This window comes from Propithecus coquereli, unplaced genomic scaffold (genome assembly GCF_000956105.1).
Source record: "Propithecus coquereli isolate 6110/MARCELLA unplaced genomic scaffold, Pcoq_1.0 Scaffold3, whole genome shotgun sequence".
NCBI classification, from domain to species: domain Eukaryota; kingdom Metazoa; phylum Chordata; class Mammalia; order Primates; family Indriidae; genus Propithecus; species Propithecus coquereli.
In genome coordinates this window covers 5,739,287-5,759,866 of record NW_012148618.1, presented here as the reverse complement: position 1 = coordinate 5,759,866, position 20,580 = coordinate 5,739,287, and the positions used below count along the sequence as shown (strand labels likewise).

Genomic DNA, 20,580 nt, shown 5'->3' with positions numbered 1-20,580 from the left:
ATACTTCTTAGATAATCTGTTGATTTAATAGGTGGAAGAAATGTGTATACCAAAAATTCAGTGACTGTTTGGGTATCAAGAAGCACAAATATAAAAATGCGTGAAAAGTTAAAAGTGAGGCAAAGTTGCCTCTGAGCATAAAATATAGTCTTGAATTATAATATACCATGCAATGCAATGTTGGATACAGATGAGCAGAGGACAATTTTTTTAGTGTGTACACATTCAATAAAAAAAATGGATCTTAATTAGTATTTTATGAGATGAATTAGGGGTGGGGATGGGGTAAGGAAGCTATTGACATTTACAAATTCCGATACGGCAATGAAAATTCTCCCTGCCTCCAAATCTCTGCCTGACTCAACTGTCCATCTTTGGCTTGAAATATCTTCCAATATAGTCCCTAATGAGCTTAAGAGCAAAGGTGAGGGGCATTACCGAAGAAATGAAACACACAGTTCCTCAGAAAATTCAAAAAGTAGTTTCTAGGTTCATAGGGATTTGAGTTTGAAGAGATCATAGTCTCTGTTTAATTTCTGCTTCATCTTAATACACACATTTTACAGATGTGACAATTGGGCCCCAGGCAGTAAGCGACTGGCTCAAAATCACATAGCCAATTAATGGCAGAGTGAAGGATGAAAATGCTGATTTTCGACTCTCCATCTAGAGGTCTTTTTTCACACTAGTGAGCAATGCCTGTACCCAGCAGGGACAAGGGAAGGGACTGGTGAGCTTCACTGGAGGATGAGTCTCAATACTGGGGGCAGGATAACAACTGGGTAGGCCACAGACTGAAGATCTCACTGACCAGCCTTCTGATGTCTAGATCGTTCTTTTTTAAGCACTAAAGGAGGCAAGAAAAGCTTCATCTTTCTCTGTTGCACCCCTTTTAATAAAAGGATTTGTTCTGTAAAATTTGGATTCAGTCAAAAGGCCCCACTCAAGGATCCAGAAGGCCACATGTGGCCCCAAGGCCACAGGTTCCCCACCCCTGACAGGGTATGGGCCTTCTGGATTTGTGCCTGGATACAGAAGTTTGCTTTTTTGCCTAAGACTGGCTTAAATGCCAAGGAAAATTGAATGCCATTAATACACCATCACATAGTACATTGCTCTTCTAATGATATAGTTTATCTGTAGGTAAATCGTATTCCCCAGTGAAGTATTATGTTTCTTCTACTCAATTGCAGAGTCGTGCCCTGACACCAATTCAATGATGGGGTTTACTGTTCACTCACAGGGCATAAGAACACTGGACATTTTTATACAGTCATTTGTGTGTTTAGAGATTGTTCCAGGTTTTATGAGGGGCAGTTGTTACTTAGTTATGGAGATGCATCCATCTCAACTTCGCACCAAGCTAATGTGTAGTCATGAAAACCATGCTAAGTAGAAAAAGAAGTAAATATTCTCTACCACTTAAAATTAACCTCAAGTGGCCTAAGGTAGTTTTCAACACTTGCATTTCATTTGGAAGCAGAGTTTAAACAAAACATCATTTGCCATGGAATCTGTCCCTTTGAAAACACTATTACTGATTCTTAAGTTTTCCCAATGATTTCTGGGGTATTAGATGGCTTTCAAATATATTTAAAAATCAAGTGGTTGAATTTCCTTTTATGGGATCTCATAATACAGGTCTTTTTTTCCCTTTGTAATTATAAACTCTCAGGTTTTCAAATGGTTATGAATTTTATTTTTTAAGATGTCTTTGTATTATTCTTATTAATAATGTTATGTTACTTCCTGACATTTAGTATTGTTGAAATTTATTGGATTTCTAGAAAAAGTATAGTTGAAAATTATAATATCAAATTTCATTAAATAGGTGTCAAAACAAAGCAATTTTATTGTTTCTCATTTAATGATAATAGAAGAATTCAAGTTAATTTGTAATTATAAACTCTCAGGTTTTCAAATGGTTATGAATTTTATTTTTTAAGATGTCTTTGTATTATTCTTATTAATAATGTTATGTTACTTCCTGACATTTAGTATTGTTGAAATTTATTGGATTTCTAGAAAAAGTAAATAGGTGTCAAAACAAAGCAATTTTATTGTTTCTCATTTAATGATAATAGAAGAATTCAAGTTAATTTGCTTATTTTACTATAATGAATATGTGATTCTAATAGTCAAAAAGCTAAAATCCTTAGCAGATAGAGGACAATTAAAAAAGTCCTCACTTCACAAGAAAACTGGATATTAATCAGTTTGTTTAAATGGTTGATCAGTAACACATCTAACGTGCTAACTTTTCTTAACAGATTTTCCTAAATGAGCTGCCTCCAAAAATATCATTAGCTGTCAGAAACTTTCAGAGATGTTGTTTTAGGTTGGAAACCTCGGTGATCCATCTCACAAGGCATGGCTGGAATGAAGAGACCCCTGAAATTGCTAAATGAGAAGAACTGAAAAGAGTCTTGTGAAGTCATGACCCTGTAAAGGTGTTGGTTTACAGAGTGTGAAGCGGGCAATTCAACAGCTGCACCCAGGAAGCAACGCCACAAACTCCCATGGCTGGGAATCAGAGAAAATGTCATTTAGAAGGACGGCTGGATACCACCACCATAGCAGACCCACAATTAGTTTGATCTCACTTCTGTGATAGGGAAAACTCCTTAATTTGGAATACAGTTCAGTATTTCAACAGAAGATTATTAAAATGAAAAACAATTAATTATCCTCTGCTTTTTTTTTTTGGTTTTAGACCATTTTTAGGGCCCCAAAGACAAATTCACTAAGGGCTATGCTCAAAATCTGAGGTGCAAATTCTTCATTAAAGGCAGTACATTCAGGGCCCACTGCTGGATTTCCCAGTCTTAAGGTGTGGACTTGGACAGCTGACTGTCTGCCTGCTGCCATGTTATAGGAAGAGGAGCTGGGCTCTCCCACTTCTGTATGAGAATTTATACTGTAGAAGCTTATTATTTTGGCTTACCTTAAAGGACTAAGTAAATGATTGCAGGGCAAGAACAATGGGTTGGGTGCCAAAATTTTTAGGATTTTTTCATGTTATTATCAACAACCTATTTTCTTAACAAAGGCGCTTGATGGGAAGATGTGTTGATAAAATATTTTTAAAGTTCTTTGACTTCCTTGGAAAGAAAAAAGTTTTTTTTTTTTTTAATTACTTGAGAAAATATTTAGTGATTCATTAACAGTAGGTCAAAATCTTTAAATTTTGTTATCCTTAAAAGCAGTGTTTTAAGGTAAAACATAATGGGGTAGGTTGTGGGGTGTGTGTACATATATTACATATGCACTTTTTCTGGATTACAAAGAACAAAAATAGTGAATTATGGAATTTCAGGTCTTAATTGTTAGTGAGGTATAGATGCTCTAATTAAATACATCGTTTTCCTTACTTTGTAGAATTTTTTGCCTCCTTCCACTCCATTTTGAATGACATTCTTATACATCTGCTCCGCAGGAGTAGTGGCAAGACCTGTTTGAAGTTTAAATCCACGACACCCTTTATGGAACACTGGCAACCTGATTACGACAATGATCAAGCAGAAATGCTTTTTTTTCGGATAAATAGGGCCAAATTCAGTCTCTCTAAGGAGAACACGAACACACACACACACACACACACACACACACACACACACACACAGAGCCTATATTCAGAGCCGAGGTTTTTCTTCTACCCTCAACTAATAAAATCAGGAGGCTGCTATGAGGCCGAGCGGCACGCAGTTTGATGTCCCCAGCAGGATACGGGGAGTCAGAAGTGGCGCTGTAAATCCAGTGTGGGGCTTCAACGCCATGTGAAGTGTGGCCTGAGTCTCGGAGAGTTCCCTTTGATGCAAGTTCAGTATATTAATGGGAAAAGCATTCACTTTTATTTGTCTATACTGTCTGCGACAGCAAGGCTGCCTCATTTAGCCTGAGCCGACATGAAAATACACAGAGAAGCAATCTGTTGCAAATTAGCACGACTCTCCTTTCATTCACTAGTTAGTAATTGCAAGGGGTTAACAAAGTGTAACTTATCAGATCATGTGAGTGTATCTGCTTGTGTGGACAGCAAGCTTTCTCTGAATTTCCCTATGACCCCTGAGGCAAAAGTCTTTCCTGGAAGTCCATTTGATCGCCCCCGCCACTCCCCAAAAAATCAACACTGATGTGTGTGAAATACGCACACCTTGTTAGGTTTGAGGGGGCAGTTTCCTAGACTCCTGAAGGGTATATTAATGTCTTTATTTGAGCCTTACCTTTCTTTAGATATGTTTTTACTCTCCCGTTTCCAGATCGTCTTGAAGTCACTGCAGAACTCGTACCACACCATAAACACATAGCTGGGTGTGATGTCCTTCTCACCAGACTTTGGCTTCATCCCAAAATATCCTACTGTTGTTTCAAAACTGCAACAGGTAAGGGGAAAAACGGAGTGAGGTAGAGGGTGAGAAACTGTCAACACCAAAACCCATTAAGGTGAGGAGAGGAGACGGTGGGCGCAATTTCCTGCGTATCTGTTCTCTAACACGGGCTCCTGGGCTCATAGCTATTGCGACTTATTCTAAACCTAAGAAAACTTATTTGCCCAGACTGATTTGCCAAGAAATACAACTTTATTGGGGACACACTTGGGCACATGTTATCTGTATGAAAAAAAACCCCAGCATACATAACATCTGGGGATACACAGGTAAAACTTGAGTTTGTTCTTTATCTCAAATCCATGTCCTTTACTTGATCTTCATTTTATGTTTAATGATTACATGTAAGACTGATGACATCCTGATTCTGTAGCATTAGCAGTGGTCAGTTAGATAGTCCACTGGGAACAATTAATCTGTTGAATGTTTCACTGAAAATTGGAAAATGAGTTCTACCCTTATTCCGGCATACACTGGCTTCGTAATCTTGGGTCAATCACTCGGCATCTCTGACTTTCAGTTTTCTCAAGGGGAAAATAAGAGACATAGATGATATGATCTCCAAGAGGGTTACATTTTTTTTTTTTTTTTTTTTTTGAGACAGAGTCTCACTGTGTTGCCTGGGCTAGAGTGCCATGGCGTCATCCTAGCTCACAGCAACCTCAAACTCCTGGGCTCAAGCAATCCTTCTGCCTCAGCCTCCCGAGTAGCTGGGACTACAGGCATGCGCCACCATGCCTGGCTAATTTTTTCTATGTATTTTTAGTTGTCCAGCTAAATTCTTTCTATTTATAGTAGAGATGGGGTCTCGCTCTTGCTCAGGCTGGTTTCGAACTCCTGAGCTCAAACAATCCGCCCGCCTCGGCCTCCCAGAGTGCTAGGATTACAAGATTACAAGATTACAAGGATTACATTTTAAAGCTTGATATAAGAATACAAACCACCAATGTTACAAAAAGAGACATAATTGTGGGCATAGCAAGGTTTGGATGGAAAAACATTTCTGATCTTGAAAAATCATCTCCAATCTTGTCAGAAAAGAATGCAGGTTTTCCAGAGTGGATTTTCAGATACCACTAAGACCTACCTCATGAAGGCTCACTGCACACCAGACTACCTGGGCCTCCCAAGCAGCCCTTCTTGGAGGCACTAGCTTTGCAGCAATTTATAGCTTTGAACTCAATCTTTCCCCCTCACCCCCACCCACCCCAAGCCTCACAAGCTCATTTGCCATGAGCAAGAACACTTAAATAAATGGCCCCCTTTTCTAGGGTGTTGGAAACTAATCAAAGCAGGAATGGCTGGCTAGGTTTATTACTCGATGCTCTATCATCTGTTCAGACACAGCGTTTTTTTGTGGCCATCCTGAATACTGATTTTCTAATGGAACTCTATTCAATGGCGATTGTAAAACCCTGAAGCCCCGTTAGTATTATGGTGCATACTTTCATCTCGCTCTCAGTTATTGGGCAATATGTATCTCATAAGATTTTATCACATTTCACAGATGAACTGTTAATTGATTCCATGGCTACGATTAGGCGAGATCCAAGCTGGAGCTGCAGCTCTGAGTCCCATAAATTCTTTGTGCTTCTGTAAATAATAAATCTGTTTTTAATGCAAATTAAAACTACTGGTCAGGGAATTTTGGCTCCTAGTTATTAAAAGACTGGAAGTGCATAAGGGGAGAAAGGCAATAATTGCAGTAATCTCTTAAGGGACTCTCTTGTAATTCCAAACATACATACTTGGGAGCAAAACCAGTAATGGAATAAAGTAGCAATGTCCACTCTTGCCCCAGACATAGCTCCTAATTCTGTGGCAGTCAAAATGCTGATAAAACCAAACATTCCCTCTTAGCATATACCTTTATTTCACTCAAAATGAAAATTATGCTGATTGTAGTATGGGAATATGTAAGTAGAGAGTTATCTAACCTACAGGAATAGGCCATGAATTTCCTATAAAGTCACAGGACATTAGAATTGGAAGGGATTTACAGGTTGACTTGCCCAATACTCTCATTTTACAGATGAGAAAACAGAGGTCTAGAGAGACTGAATGACCTTACTCATTGGCAGAGCTGGGCCTAGAACTCAAGTCCCTGATTTGCTGTGAAATTTCCATCTTCTCCCCCTTCTGTGGGGTTCATGTTCACTAACACACGCATTTAAAAAATAAAATAGTGATTCTCTCCTCTATTTCTGCTTTAGACACAGTTGCCCTCCAGCACCTAATATGCATTTCTCCCAGGCAGGGCACGTCATTATTTTTCCTCTTTCTTATGCTTAACCTTCTACATAGATCCATATTTATAGTAATACATTATGTATGTCTTCATAAAGAGGAGAAAGGCTTTTGCTTTTAATATTCAGAAGAAATAATTTTCCTATTTTACAACAGGATATAGTGAAGTCCTGTCATTATGCTTCACGGATCACCCCAGTGCCCTTGGCATTATTTAAAGTCTAGACTGGGACACCAAGATGTTGCAAATCCTGGTGTGGTTTCAGAAAACGACAATGTGGACTGGTGGTTGTCACAGCCTGAGGAAAGCACGTCACCCTCCTGGGGGCCTGTCATCCTCCTGGGGGCCTCGCTGTTCCCAACTCTAAACTGAAGCTAACTGCCATCCCCACTGCCTGTGTCCCTGGGGATCTGTGAGGTCCTGCCTGCTTACCCTCCCTCAAAGGGGGCAAAAACTAAAAGAAATATCAAATTCCAGCATTTTTCTCCCTATGTGTTTTGAAAACTAAGAAAGCAAGTGAACCTCTCCAGAAGAACCAAAGTAAACAGAATCTCAGAGAATGGTCTGGCTTTAGTGTTCAGCAACTTTGACAAAGAGGCAGTTGCTCTGAGATTGTGCCCTATCTGATTTCATCATTATCCCTTTGTTTAAGAAAAAGCTAAAAGCTAGAATATGAACCTACAACTGCTTGATAAGATCTATACTATTTTCTACTCCAGACGAAACTCCCTTTATTTTAAATTCAGTTTTGATTCACAGAAGACTGTTCACTGAAAATCTTCTGAAATTTAGGCAAGACAAACTGCTGATATTTAACAACCAGGAGAATTTTCTCCAATCGACAGGAAACAAAGGGTCAATCATGCTATGTGAAATCTCTGTTTGTCAGCAGATAACTAAAATAGTTCTCAACTTTAAAAAGATTGATTTCTAATCATATGTTTTGTCTTACACAGCTTTTTAAATTTTACTCCAAACTATTTCTGATTCCTTTCCCCTCTGCTATAATTCCTAGTCTGATTTGTATCTTTTTAATTTGTCCAAACGGTTTTAAAGCACAGACAATGATTATATTGAAGAGCCACAGCAGAGTGAACTGTTGTACTTTTACAGTGCTGAGGTGCCAAAGCAGAACACATCCCCTTATTGTTATACATGCAAGCCTTCAGAAACTGCTTAGGAAAAGCAAATTTTCCTTAGCCTCAGAGTAAATTGTTTCTCTTGAGAATAAAACATAAGAGTTTACTAAATCTCACACGAATATTGCAACACTGACCACAACCTCCTTAAAGAGTGTAACCAAACAACTGTGGTTTCTACATTAAAGATGGGATCTAACATATTTCATGTATGACATGAAAGCTAGACTACCTTCATCGCAAAGCCACGGAAAATGCTGACAACCAAAATTTATGACTCCCCTCAGCATAGCTAATGCACGGCAGCAGCTTCAGCCCCTCTATGGTGGGCCCCCTTTCCTTAAGCAAGAGTCTTGAAAAAGTATTAGAAATTTGACATCCACCCGGAAGCTGAATTTCCATCTAGCCTGATACTGATGTGCCCATGTTGCTGGTCTCTTCTTCACATGCTGACTATTTCTATAACACAGACGTGCTAGTTTGACGTGTTGGGAAGGGAAGCTTGATATGGGGATGAAGTCAATAGAGAGGCACAAAAACTTAAAAACATAACCATGGAATTGTCTTACTTTTGAATGATTCTCATGATAGGATGATAACCATGATTCAAGAACATGTTTGCACTTAGGAAAGTGTAAGAATTGCCTTCATCTTGCTTTCATCAGCATTTTAATCTTATTGTTAATTACAGTGGGAAGCAGGGCAGACAGAACTGTGTACAGGTTTTGGGAAAACTCAGAGATGGTGGCTAGATGGGAGGCAAATGGTTTGTACAGTTTGTTTATTTGCATTTAAATTGATACCTGGGAAACTCCCCTCCTCACACATTTGTAAAGCTTGTTTTTCCCTATATGCTGTCTCCTACCCTACCTCTCATTTAATTTTCTAGTACGTTTAGAATTGGAACCAGCAAAATTTGTCTTGATTTTCTGCCCTGAATGTGAGAATGCCTCAGTCTATTCCCACTCACCCTTCTGAGATGAAGTGAGAGCCAGGGTGACTAACCTGGCCAACTAAGAAAAAGGAAAACCCTTAAGGGATCAGAACTGCCGATTACTGGGTTCCACTGGGCGAGGTGGGAGGTTCCCCTCTGGTGTCTATTGAGAGAGGGAAGAACAAGAAAGAGGCCTCAAGTAGGCAAAGTGAAGCTGAACAGAAGACCTCTGAGGTTTCCCAACTTCTGGGTGAATTTTCCATAGACTGTGCAGAGGGCAGTCCCTCCTCCCCACCTGTCCCGGCTTATAGCATCCTCTGGGATCTGAAGAAAGATATAGTAAGTCTCTTAGGTGTTTGAAATAATTAGTTTAATCTAGTTGTAATGCCAAGAAGGATCAGACTGTTCTTAACTTCCATGAAGTGGTTCAGGGGCAGAGTACTGAGGGAGAGACAAACAGATGGAATAGTGTCACGACACGTGAGTGTGGCAGGGGTGAGTCCCTGCTTCCTGAGGACAAACATTCCCAAGTCCTGTTACAGTGCTTTTGTTCTGGCTCCCAATGGTACCTCATTGCTCATCGATGCAGTCTTAACAAAGGAGGCCCAAAGAGTGGCTCTTCAAACATTATGCTACGTGGGACGAGGCAGTCACACAAGGACAAATGCCGTATGGCTCCGCTCACCTGAGGTGCCCAGACTAGTCAAAGTCACAGAGGCAGAAAGCAGTATGGTTGCCAAGAGGATAGGAAATTCATCTTTAAAGGGTACAGAGTTTCAGTTGGGGTAGATGAAAAGGTTCTGGAGATACAGTTGCATAGTTATGTGAATGTATTTCATAATAATAACAACAATGATAATACAGAATGGCTGGTCAAAGAGACAACTGCAGCCAAATCAGAGCTGCTTACCTTTTCTGTGCATTCTCCAAGTGACCTTCTTCCATTTTATGCTCTTTTTTGGCTGTGAAAAAGAAATAATTATGATTAAAATTTTTTTCTTTTTTCTTTTTTTTTGAGACAGAGTATTGCTCTATGACCCCCACCTAGAGTGCCGTGGTGTTATCATAGCTCACTGCAACCTCAAACTCCTGGGCCCAAGCAATCCTCCCGCCTCAGCCTCCCTAGTAGTTGGGACTACAGGCATGTGCCATCATGCCGGCTAATTTTTCTATTTTTAGTAGTGATGGGGTCTTGCTGTTGCTCAGGCTGGTCTCTAATGCCTGAGCTCAAGTGATCCTCCCGCCTCAGCCTCCAGAGTGCTAAGATTACAGGCGTGAGCCACTGAGCCTGGCCAAAACGATTTTCTCCCATCGTATCCTTTGCATCTTACAGCTTCAATTACACCCATTCTTTACCGCAATAAGTCTGAATTCAGGGCTTGGCAGCCCCTATCACGTGTCCTGATGATAGCAATCAATTTGCTACATCATCACTGTTTTCTTGATCACAGGTGGCCAACAGTAGCCAAATTATTTATTGTTTTCTCTGGGACACTTTTGAGTTTGATATTAACAATTGGACCTGAACAAACACATAGATTGGAACAACCCTGGGCAGATCAGGACAAGTGGTCAGCCCAGCTACAACTGGCCTCTTTGTGAGCCTGGGCGTGTACTTATCATACTTCCCGTCACTCTAAACATAGTAACTCTGGTGGCGTTTGTGGCAGTTATGCTTGGATTCAAAGGAGTCCTTGGGAATCCTTGTACATGCTGACTCTACATGCACGGGCCCTCTTGGGAAGCCCATGGACTCCTATGTCAGAAGATTATTTAAATGCATTGAAAAAGATCCCATAATATTACTAAGGAAATCGATGATACTGAGATACAATTCTGAATCTACAGATTAAGAACCTGTATTCTTTCTGTAAAGATTATTTAATTAGGGGGTTTCATTTTTGGGTGGTTCTTTTACATATCCTTCTCTATAATCAGAAGATGATATGGTTATGTATGATAATACCACTTTTATACTTTTAAAATGTTCATAAAAATAGGAAAGCTATAACATAATCTACATGAGCCTTAAGGTTCCTGTAGTTTAGGGCTACAGTGATGTAAAATGAATGGGGGGAAAAAAAGGGCTGGGTATGGTGGCTCATGCCAGCAAACTCAGCACTTTGGTAGGCCAAGGCAGGAGAGTTGCTTGAGTCCAGGAGTTCAAGACCATCCTGAGCAACATAGCAAGATCCCATCTATACCAAAAATTAAAAAAAAAAAAATTTAGCTGGGTGTGGTAGTGTGTGCCTGTAGTCCCAGCCACTCAGGAGGCTGAAGTGGAAAGACTGCCTGAGCCAAATTTGAGGCTACAGTGTACATTAATTGCACAACTGTACTCCAGCCTGGGTGACAGAGTGAGACCATGTCTCTCATATAAATAAGTACATACATAAATAAATAAATAAGATTTTAAAATACAACCATTGTATTAAGCCTGGCCCTGCCACTTACCACCTGTGCAATTGTGGGCAAGTTACTCATGACCAACTGCTTAGTGATTGCCTCATCTGTCCTATGAGAATAGCCACAGTGACTACTACCATATAGCTGTCACAAAGACTAAATGAGATAATATATGTAGAGTCCTTAGCACATAACATGTGCTCAATACATGACATGACAGGTATTATCAGTACATCATCTTCGTCATTGATTTGAAAATGTAAATTTTATCAAGTTGCTCCCCTGCTCAAAATTTTCCAACCACTTGACTTGCCATCACCCTTGATATAACATCTAAGGTCTTCACAGTGTCCTAGAAGAGCCTGTAATCTGTTCCCTGGCTCCTCGGTGACATCCCCTCCTCTTTCCTATGCTCGTTCCTCTCCAGCCCCATGGGCCGGCTTGAGCACATGGAGCGTGTGCCTCGGCAGATCTTTGCGCTTGCCGTTCCTGCTCCCTGGAACCCCCTGCCACCGTCTCCACGTGACTGGCTCCCTTACTGCATTCAGGTCTCAGCTCAAGAATCACCTTCTCTGGCCTCACTAAATAAAAGATCATCCCCTGCCACTCATCATCCCCCTACTCCCTCTCCACATACTCCCTTGACACCCCCCTTACCTTTCCGTCTCATAGCCTCTATCTACCTCACAGACTGTTCCTTTACCATTTATTTTATACAACAATGGAATATAAGCTCCAGGAGAGCAGCAACTTCATCTGGCCTGCTTTCTGCTATGGCCTTAAGAGTGGAAAAGTGCCTATAGGTTGAAGAAATTTTTAGGTTAAAAATGCATATATTGGATAAAGCTTGCTTCAAAAGTGAGACATCGGCTTTCCTAATATAAAACTTTACATTTAGAATATGAATGTAAGCTAAAGGAGATTGTGAGGCTAAAGTTGTATACTTATTATCTCTACATACAGTACATTTCAATAAAAAGTTTTGTTTTATACTGAAATGATTTGCCTTTGATAGTACATCATCTCAGGTGAAGTTAAGTCACAGTTAATGGCCATCTTTTGCTGTGCGATGTCCTCCCATACTCCTGGTAGGAATTTTTGAATTAGTCTGGTACTTAGCCGATTAGATACTGAGAAGCGGCCTGCATCTCTCATAGGTTACCAAGTTCCCCCAAATGTGAAGCAAGCTAGCAATTTGTTCTTACTCAGTGATTTTAAATTATATGCATGGCCAAACAGGAGGAAAAATTCCTCTGAGGCCTGAGTAATCTTCCTGGAGCACCTTTGCTGTTCTCCGTCACTAGATGGTTTCTCACTGGCTACTTGCTCTGCTAAGTAGACTGCGGCCAAGCCATCATTGCATGAATTTAATGAAAAAAAAAATATACTATTCAAACTGAATTAGAAAAAAAAAATATACTATTCAAACTGAATTAGGCCTTAGATAAGATTTTTGCAACAGCTCAATGAATATGGTGATTTGGAAAAAACAGTATTCAAATGTAAAAAGAAGTATTATTAAGAGGTAATGCACACTGCAGAACCTCTAAGGGCTTGGGGAAAGAAGCTTTCAGGAAAATGAGAACCTAGAAATCTAAAATTTTCCTAATTTTGCCTATGCCTAGATGAAAAAGGCAACCACCCTCATGGTGTGACTTGAGAGCTCTACCAGCCTAAAATATTTCTCCTACCACAATGTGTAAAATTTTCAGCAATGTCATTATACCTTTTACATCTTCAAAATGCTCTAAGCAAAACATAAATACATTACCTAGAAAGAAAATGTTTAAAGACTGGAGTCACAAACTCAAATTCTAATATCACCAACAAATAAGCTAGTTGTGGGCCAAGTATAATAATCCCAATGTTCTATTCCTAGTTTCTCAATACTGGAACCGACAGTCTTAGTGTGGGGAAGCAAACAGGGAAGGGTAGGGAAGTGGGAAGGCCATGCCCCATTTAAAAGAGAGCAGACACTTGGCCTTGTTACCAGATCTACTTTTTTTGAGGGAAGCTAGACAGGGATTTTTAAATGAATATCCCCAGCTTAAAAAAAAAGTTCCCAAACACTGTATGACAAAGGAAACTAGTCCTGCTGTCCATATCTGGCTCTGCAACCTCTGAATTTTAGCCTTTAGTAGCTACTGACACAATGGCATACATGGGTTTATTCTTTATTTCCACATGCCAGGCCCTGTTCTATAACAGGTGCTTGGGATCCACCAGTGAAGCAGACAAAGGGCCCTGTAGAACTTTAATTCCAGTTGGAGAAGACAGATAATTAAACCTGAGAGAATAAGATTCAGTATAAGTAACTTTTGAAAAGGAGTAGCAAAAAACAAAAAAAAAACAAAAAAAACAAACAACAACAAAAAAAAGCAGAGCATAAATGGACACCTACAGAAGGAGACTCTATGCTCTATTTGAGTTTCTGAATTAGGTGTGCCCAGGCAGCCAGAGCATACCCCACTGGTACTAGGCACAAAAAGGGAGAGACAGTGTTTAAAAAGAAGAGGGTGAGTCTTAGATGAAAATCGTCCTTTGTCCAGGCTAGTAGTAGCCCTGAATCTATGTTGGGATTTACTTAATTTCTCATTCTATGAAGCCACATATATAATAGCATTTAGGTGTTTCACTTTTCCATATAAATTGTGGTATTACTAGTGTGCAATGGGGGTTGGTGGCGTGTTGGAAGAATAGGTTTGGAGGCGTTGTCAGAGGCTGATGCAGCACCAGGAGAGGTGGGGAAATAACAGGCATCCCTCACCTACCCCTCACCTTGCTCTCCTCAAAGATTGTGATCCAACCAAACACTTTCATGTGCCCACTTCGTGTAACTCTCATAGCTACGTGGGGGTCGGTATCATTATCTCCATTTTACAGAGCAGGAACCTGAAACACAGGACACATGTGACTTGGCCATGACACTTCACAAAAAACAAGAAGCTCTCATCCACAAGAAGCTCTCTCATTGCCTGCAATAAATATAATTCTTTTCCAAACCAGGAGAATAGAGTAGCTGCTTAGAAGGATGATAGTCTCACAGTGTTCAAGATCATAAAAGCAATAAGGAAAACAAATCAGAGTACTAAAAACAAGAAATTTTGCTTAACATCAGTTCTGCCTTACAAACTTCTTTACCAAGGCTACTTGTGCACTGTGATGATGGTGAACCTCTGGACGTGCTTAGAGACAAGTGAGAGGGAAGTTTGCTTGGTGACCTACTTATAGCATACTGTCATTTTGCTGTCATTGGCAGAACTGCATTTTTCTTAAACTTTAATTTTCTCTATTAAAGAACAATATTTTTCATAATTCTATGTTGCAGAGAGAAACAACATGGCTTCTTTGGAAGGTGTTTAAGAGATATTTATGTGGGTTTTATTTAATACAGCCTCTACTGAATAAAGACCACTTGCTTTTGTGTAAATCTTTAATGCCTTGAAATTTTGTTTTCTGGTCCATTTCATGGCCATTGTTTCATTAGTTATCATGAGATTGCTCCACAGTAACAATTCTGAAATTCGTAAGTACCGTAGCCTGCCAAGCGAAGCAGAAATGGCCCTTTCTATTCAACGGTTGTGGGCCCAAGGAATGCAAATCAGAACTCAAGAGTGTTAAATGCTAAGTTGTGTTAAATGCCAGCTCTGTCACTGAAGTGTCATGGCCAAGTCACATGTGTCCTGTGTTTCAGGTTCCTGCTCTGTAAAATGGAGATAATGATACCGACCCCCACGTAGCTATGAGGGTTACACGAAGTAGGCACATGAAAGTGCTTGGTTAGATCAGAATCTTTGCAGCCAGATCTTTGACAGTTCAATGTGTTGAGGCTGCTAGAGGTTCAAGCTTCCAGGGGGTTGGCTGTTTTGACAAAGTTAAGTGCAGTGTAGCACGGTGGAAAGCACTTGGGTTTTGCATAGGTGGACCTGGGTTGAGTTTCTCTTCTGCTACTTATTAATTGGATGACCTTGAAGAAGTCACTTAACCCCACTAACCTTTATTTATAAAATGGGAATAATGAGATCTTCTTGCAAGGTGGTTGTGACTATGAGATATACTGATGAGATTAACCTAGTGACAAACATATGATGGGCACTCAAGAGTGGCAGGCATTTACTCTTGGTCGGCTAGAAGCCAATGCTAGTAGTCACTATTCCAGCATTCTGACTTTGGGATGGTTATTATAAAATTTCACACAAGATGCTTTTTTCTTTAGAATGTCCATAACTACTCTCAGTAGACAAGAATTTTGCTTGTGATCATTTTCAGGGCAAATCAGGTGTCCTCTGCTCAAAACCTCAGTGTTTTTCCATTTCATTCACAGAGCATGTCTTTAGCATGGCCCTTATGGCTTTTCTACAAAAGGGTGTTCCCTATGTTTAATCAAAGGTCATTTTATTTGCTGTTGCAGCCCATTTTGTTTTAATTAATCCTCAGGAGAGAATGAGAGAAACCTATGATTACTCTCACCTTTTTTTCCACTTAATGATTGTTAAGTTCTGTAATCTTTGGCCTGATTAACTGGATCACTTCCCCAATACCAAATGAAAGATAATGCTATAGGAGTCTGTTTTTAAAAGGTAAGCTTTTTGAGAGCAAAGATTGCTTCTTTAACCCCTAGGCTCTATATGGCGACCTGTGACAGGTTCCCCACATTGCACAGTAAATCCAGTTCTCTGCATTGCCACCAAAATTGCCATCTTAAAAGGTGAAGTGAACTATGTCACTTTTCTGCTTAATGTTCTTGCTCTCCCCCTCTCTGGACAGGACAAAGGACACTTGCGCTGCAGTGGGCCCTCACCACCTGCCTCCTGCCACTCCCATTACCTGTCTAGTGCTCCTGTCATGTTGGACTCATGGCTGTTCTCCGGATTCAACTTGCTCTCTTGTGCCTTTATTTTTGGGTGCTGTGCTTCTGCCTTGAATGCCTCCTCCTCCCTGCCTCTCTCTCTTCCCTACACTCCCATTTAAATGTCTTTTCTTTCTTCAAAACCAAGCTTAAAAGTCGCCTCCTATATGAAGCCCTCCAGGCCTTTCCCCCATGGAGTTCTGAGACACTCTTTCTGTAGAGCTCCAAAAGCACTGTGTTCATGTAACTCCATATCACACCTCATGGGATACTGTCCAGATATCAGTAGTTTGCAGCTGGCTTTTCCACCTAGACTCTGTGCTTCTTGGGGGTTGCATCCAAAATCTGTTTCATAGCACTTCTCTCAACAATTACATAGTAGGTACCTTACTTACATATTCCATACATGGATACATGGACAACAGAAGGACTAACATTAACAGAACACAATGCTTGCTCACTATCTTTTCACTGGGGCACCAGATCTCATTTCTTGGTACAGCAAATTGTAATCTTCCATTTTCTGTTTGCAACAAAATAGGAGGGAGTAGAATAGAATTGAAGGGCAAGAGAATACTGTCTCTGTCCTACTATGTCCTGTTATAGATTGATCCATTTTCACAGGCACAAGTAACACTAACCCTTGAGGGAGGCACAAAGAACATTAACCCTTGAGTTTCATCTGTATTAGACTGAGTTTTTCTATTCTAGTTATTTTCCAGAGTCAGCTTTGAAAGAGGGAAAGTATTTGTAAATAAAATGATACTTCCATAAAATAGTCAGATTAAAAACCGTCATCATTTAAATGTACCAAAAGATCTGAAGTTTTATTCTCAGGAGGGTAGCATTCATACAACAAGAGTGGCTGAACGAGGAGGTCGCTCTTCAAAGAAAGTGAGGTTTTTATGCCAAACACAATTAAGTCATATTTATGGATACCCATCTGGGAGGCAGTAAATTGTGAAATGTGCGGAAGGGATAAGGGTTGGAATATCTTCCTAGTATTCTTTACACAGTCTATTACACTTTAATATCCCATGGTTTATGGACCTGACATGGTTGGTATAAACCAACAGGACGCACAGTAAAGAAGCTGTTTTTATTACAGCTCTACAAATAGAGGAGCTGAGTGATGCTAACGAGGGAACAAAGGGACTGCGCCCTACTTCATGCGGTATCCGTCTGACGTGAGCACGGCAGTCATTTTTCATGTCTTAGAAAATCACCCCGTTATGCACTTCCCAGGAGAAAAGGATACTTTTTACCAACAGAGGCAACAGCACGCTGACATTGGAAAGGGATGGCTTTTTAACATTTATATGAGAGGGGGAAAAATACAGAGATATGGAACCATTGAGTTATGGAGAGCTCTTGCCCTTGCACTTTTTCCTCTTGGTATGCTTGCCCACGTAGGATGATATCCTATCTAGTCTTCCCGTGTTATCAGTTTTCCTAGCTGTGGTTAAATGGGATGAATGATCATTCCTGGTCTGTCACAGAGTTTACATTTGCAAGTGTCTAGCTGGCTGGTAAAGCTGAAGAGCATCAGGGCCGTTTGTGGGGTGAGGCTGTGGAAAGGCATGACGTCAAGGTTCCCAGGATAGGGTGTAGTCTCATTTCCAGGTTACTTGCTTTAGGCAAAAGTGGATTAGAAAACTCAGGCTTTTGGTGGAAGTCCCAAGATATTGTATCACAAAGTCTTCAGACTCATAAAATCAAAGAAATCCAGATAAAAGGAGTCTTTAAAAAGTCATCTAGTCTAACCTCCAGGCTGGTATTCCAGGCTAAAACCTCTTGTGTTCAATCAGACTTTCCAGATCTCATTTTTGATCATTTTAATTTGTCATTTCCAATTTGTCCTTTATAACTAAATTTGAATATTTTTATGGACATCAAAGAAAAGCAAAATATTAGTATTGCCTAACTTGGGCACCTGGGGCTGTTTTCAACCGGGGCTCTTCATCTGAACTGTAGAACACAGAAAATGATTTGAGCAGCTGTTCTCTCAGTTTCCCCCCATGCACATCACTGGTGCCATTCTAGATGCCCAGGGAGCTGCCAACTCATTACACACAAGGGGGGACTTAGGGCAATAGGGGTTAATTCCTTTACAAATGGTCGAAAAAGGTCAGTTCTGATGCAATCAAATTTACAAATGACTTATTATATTAAGATACTGACTGAGTGACCCTTATCCAAAATGCTTGGGACCAGAATTGTTTCAAATTTTGATTTTGGAGGGGGCAGTGGTGGTTGGATTTTAGAGTATTTGCATATACATAATGAGATATCTTGGGGATGGGACTCAAGTCTAAACATGAAATTCAGTTATGTTTCATACATACCTTAAATACAAAGTCTGAAGATAATTTTATTTTTCCCTTGGGGGCGCTGAATAAACTCTGCGATGTGCACCTGCGTTTTGACTGCAACTGGTCACAGTAGGTCAGGTGTGGAATTTTCCACTTGCGGTGTCAAAGTGCTCAAAAAGTTTCAGGTTTTCAAGCCTTTCAGATTTTAGATTTTCAGATTAGAGATGCTCCATTTGTACTTCTAAGTCCATGTATTATGATACTGAAATACCTCGCAAAATAACTTATTGGTACAATAATTTGAATTAGAAAGTGCAATATAAGATCTTCCTGATTACATATAATAAAAACCTATATTATTCATTTATATCCTCTGATGACTATCATAACTATTTGTGTAGGTGATGAGTTCACAATATACTGTCAGCCATCAGTACCTGTGGGTTTCGAATCCATGGATTCAACCAACAGCAGATCAAAAATGGGAAAAAAATGGATGGTGGCATCTTTACTGAACACGTACAGACTTTTTTTCTTGTCATTATTCTCCAAACAATACAGTGTAACAACTATGTAGCATTTATTATTTAAAAATGTTTTTTAGTTGTTGAGTTTTTTTTCTTTTTTTCTTTCAAAATATTAAGGGGGTACAAATGTTTTGTTACACGGATGCCTTGTATGACGCTTAAGTCGGGGCTTTTAGTGTGCGCATCACCAGAATAGTGTTTGTTGTACCCAATAGGTAAGTTTTCATTCCTCACTCCTCTCCCCCTCCCCCTTCTTGATTTCCAATGTCCTTATATCCCTTTGTGTCCATATGTGCCCATCATTTAGCTCCCAGTTACTAGAGAGTACCTGTGGTGTTTGTTTTTCCATTCCTGAAATACTTCCCTTGGGATAATGTTCTCCAGTTACATCCAAATTGCTGTAAAAGACATTATTTCATTCCTTTTATTATTCAGTAGTATTCCATGGTGTGTATATACCACATTTCCTTTACCCATTCATGAATTAATGGGCACTTAGGTTGATTCTACATCTTTGCAATTGTGAATTGTGCTGTGATAAATATTAGGGTGCTGGAGTCCTTTTGATAAAATGAGTTCTTTTCCTTTAGGTAGATAACCGGGATTGCCAGATAGTATGCTAAGTCTACATTTTAGGAATCTTCCTACTGTTCTCCATATAGGTTATACTAATTTGCAGTCCCACCAACAGTGTATAAGCATTCCTTTTCTCTCTGCATCCATGCCAGTATCTATTGTTTTTTGACTTTTTAATAATGGCCATTCTGACAAGGGTGAGGTGGTTTCTCATTATGGTTTTAATTTGCATTTCCCTGATGATTAGTGATGTTGAATATTTTTTCATATGTTTGTTGGCCATTTGTCTATCTTCGTTTGAAAAACTTCTATTCATGTCTCTTGCCCATTTTTTAACAGGAGTGTTTGGTTTTTTTGTTGATTTAAGTTCTTTGTACATTGTGAATATTAGTCTTTTTTCAGATGTACAGTTTGTGAATACTTTCTCCCATTCTGTGGGCTGTCTATTTACTCTGTTTTTTATTTCCTTTGCTGTGCAGGAGCTTTTTACTTTAATTAAGTCCCATTTATTTATTTTTGTTATTGCCGTATTTGCCTTTGGGATCTTAATCGCAAATTCTCTGCCTAGTCCGATGTCTAGAAGAGTTTTTCCTACATTTTCTTCCAGAACTTTTTTGATTTCATGGCTTACATTTAAGTCTTTTATCCATCTTGAATTAATTTTTGTATATATTGAGAGACATGGGTTCTGTTTCATTCTTCTGCATGTGACTATCCAGTTTTCCCAGCACCATTTATTGAATAGGGCTTCCTTTCCCCAGTGTATGGTGTGTTCTGCTTTGTTGAAAATCAGTTGGTTGTAGGTAGATGGTTTTATTTCTGGGTTCTCTACTATGTTCCATTGGTCTATGTTTCTACTTTTATACCAGTACCATGCTGTTTTGGATATTATAGCCTTGTAGTATAACATTATCAATGTAACAAAATTATGTTTGTACTCCATAAATATATACAAATAAATGGGAAAAAAGAGTATGATAAAGTGATTAGACAGAAGGAATAAAGATCTCACTCAAGTTTATACATATATTCTATTTCTTATGATTACAACTTTCTTTTAATATTCAATAGTTTTAGTATAAAATTTTAGTTCTCTAAAGGAAATAAGTATATAGGAGGATGTGTGTAGGTTATATGTAAATACTATGCCATTTATGCAAGGGACTTGAGCATATGTGGATTTTGGTATCCACACTGAGTC

At 39.5% G+C, this 20,580-nt stretch overlaps 1 protein-coding gene across 1 annotated transcript in view; it reads right to left on the bottom strand.

The window, feature by feature from the left end:
• Positions 1-20,580, bottom strand: part of LOC105814218 (formin-1-like) — a 298,032-nt gene that overhangs the window by 21,458 nt on the left and 255,994 nt on the right. The window contains exons 14-15 of the mRNA XM_012649117.1: positions 9,620-9,671; positions 4,224-4,373 (exon numbers count right to left, since the gene is read on the bottom strand). Coding sequence (XP_012504571.1) covers positions 4,224-4,373; positions 9,620-9,671 — 202 coding nt within the window. The remainder of the gene's footprint in view (positions 1-4,223; positions 4,374-9,619; positions 9,672-20,580) is intronic.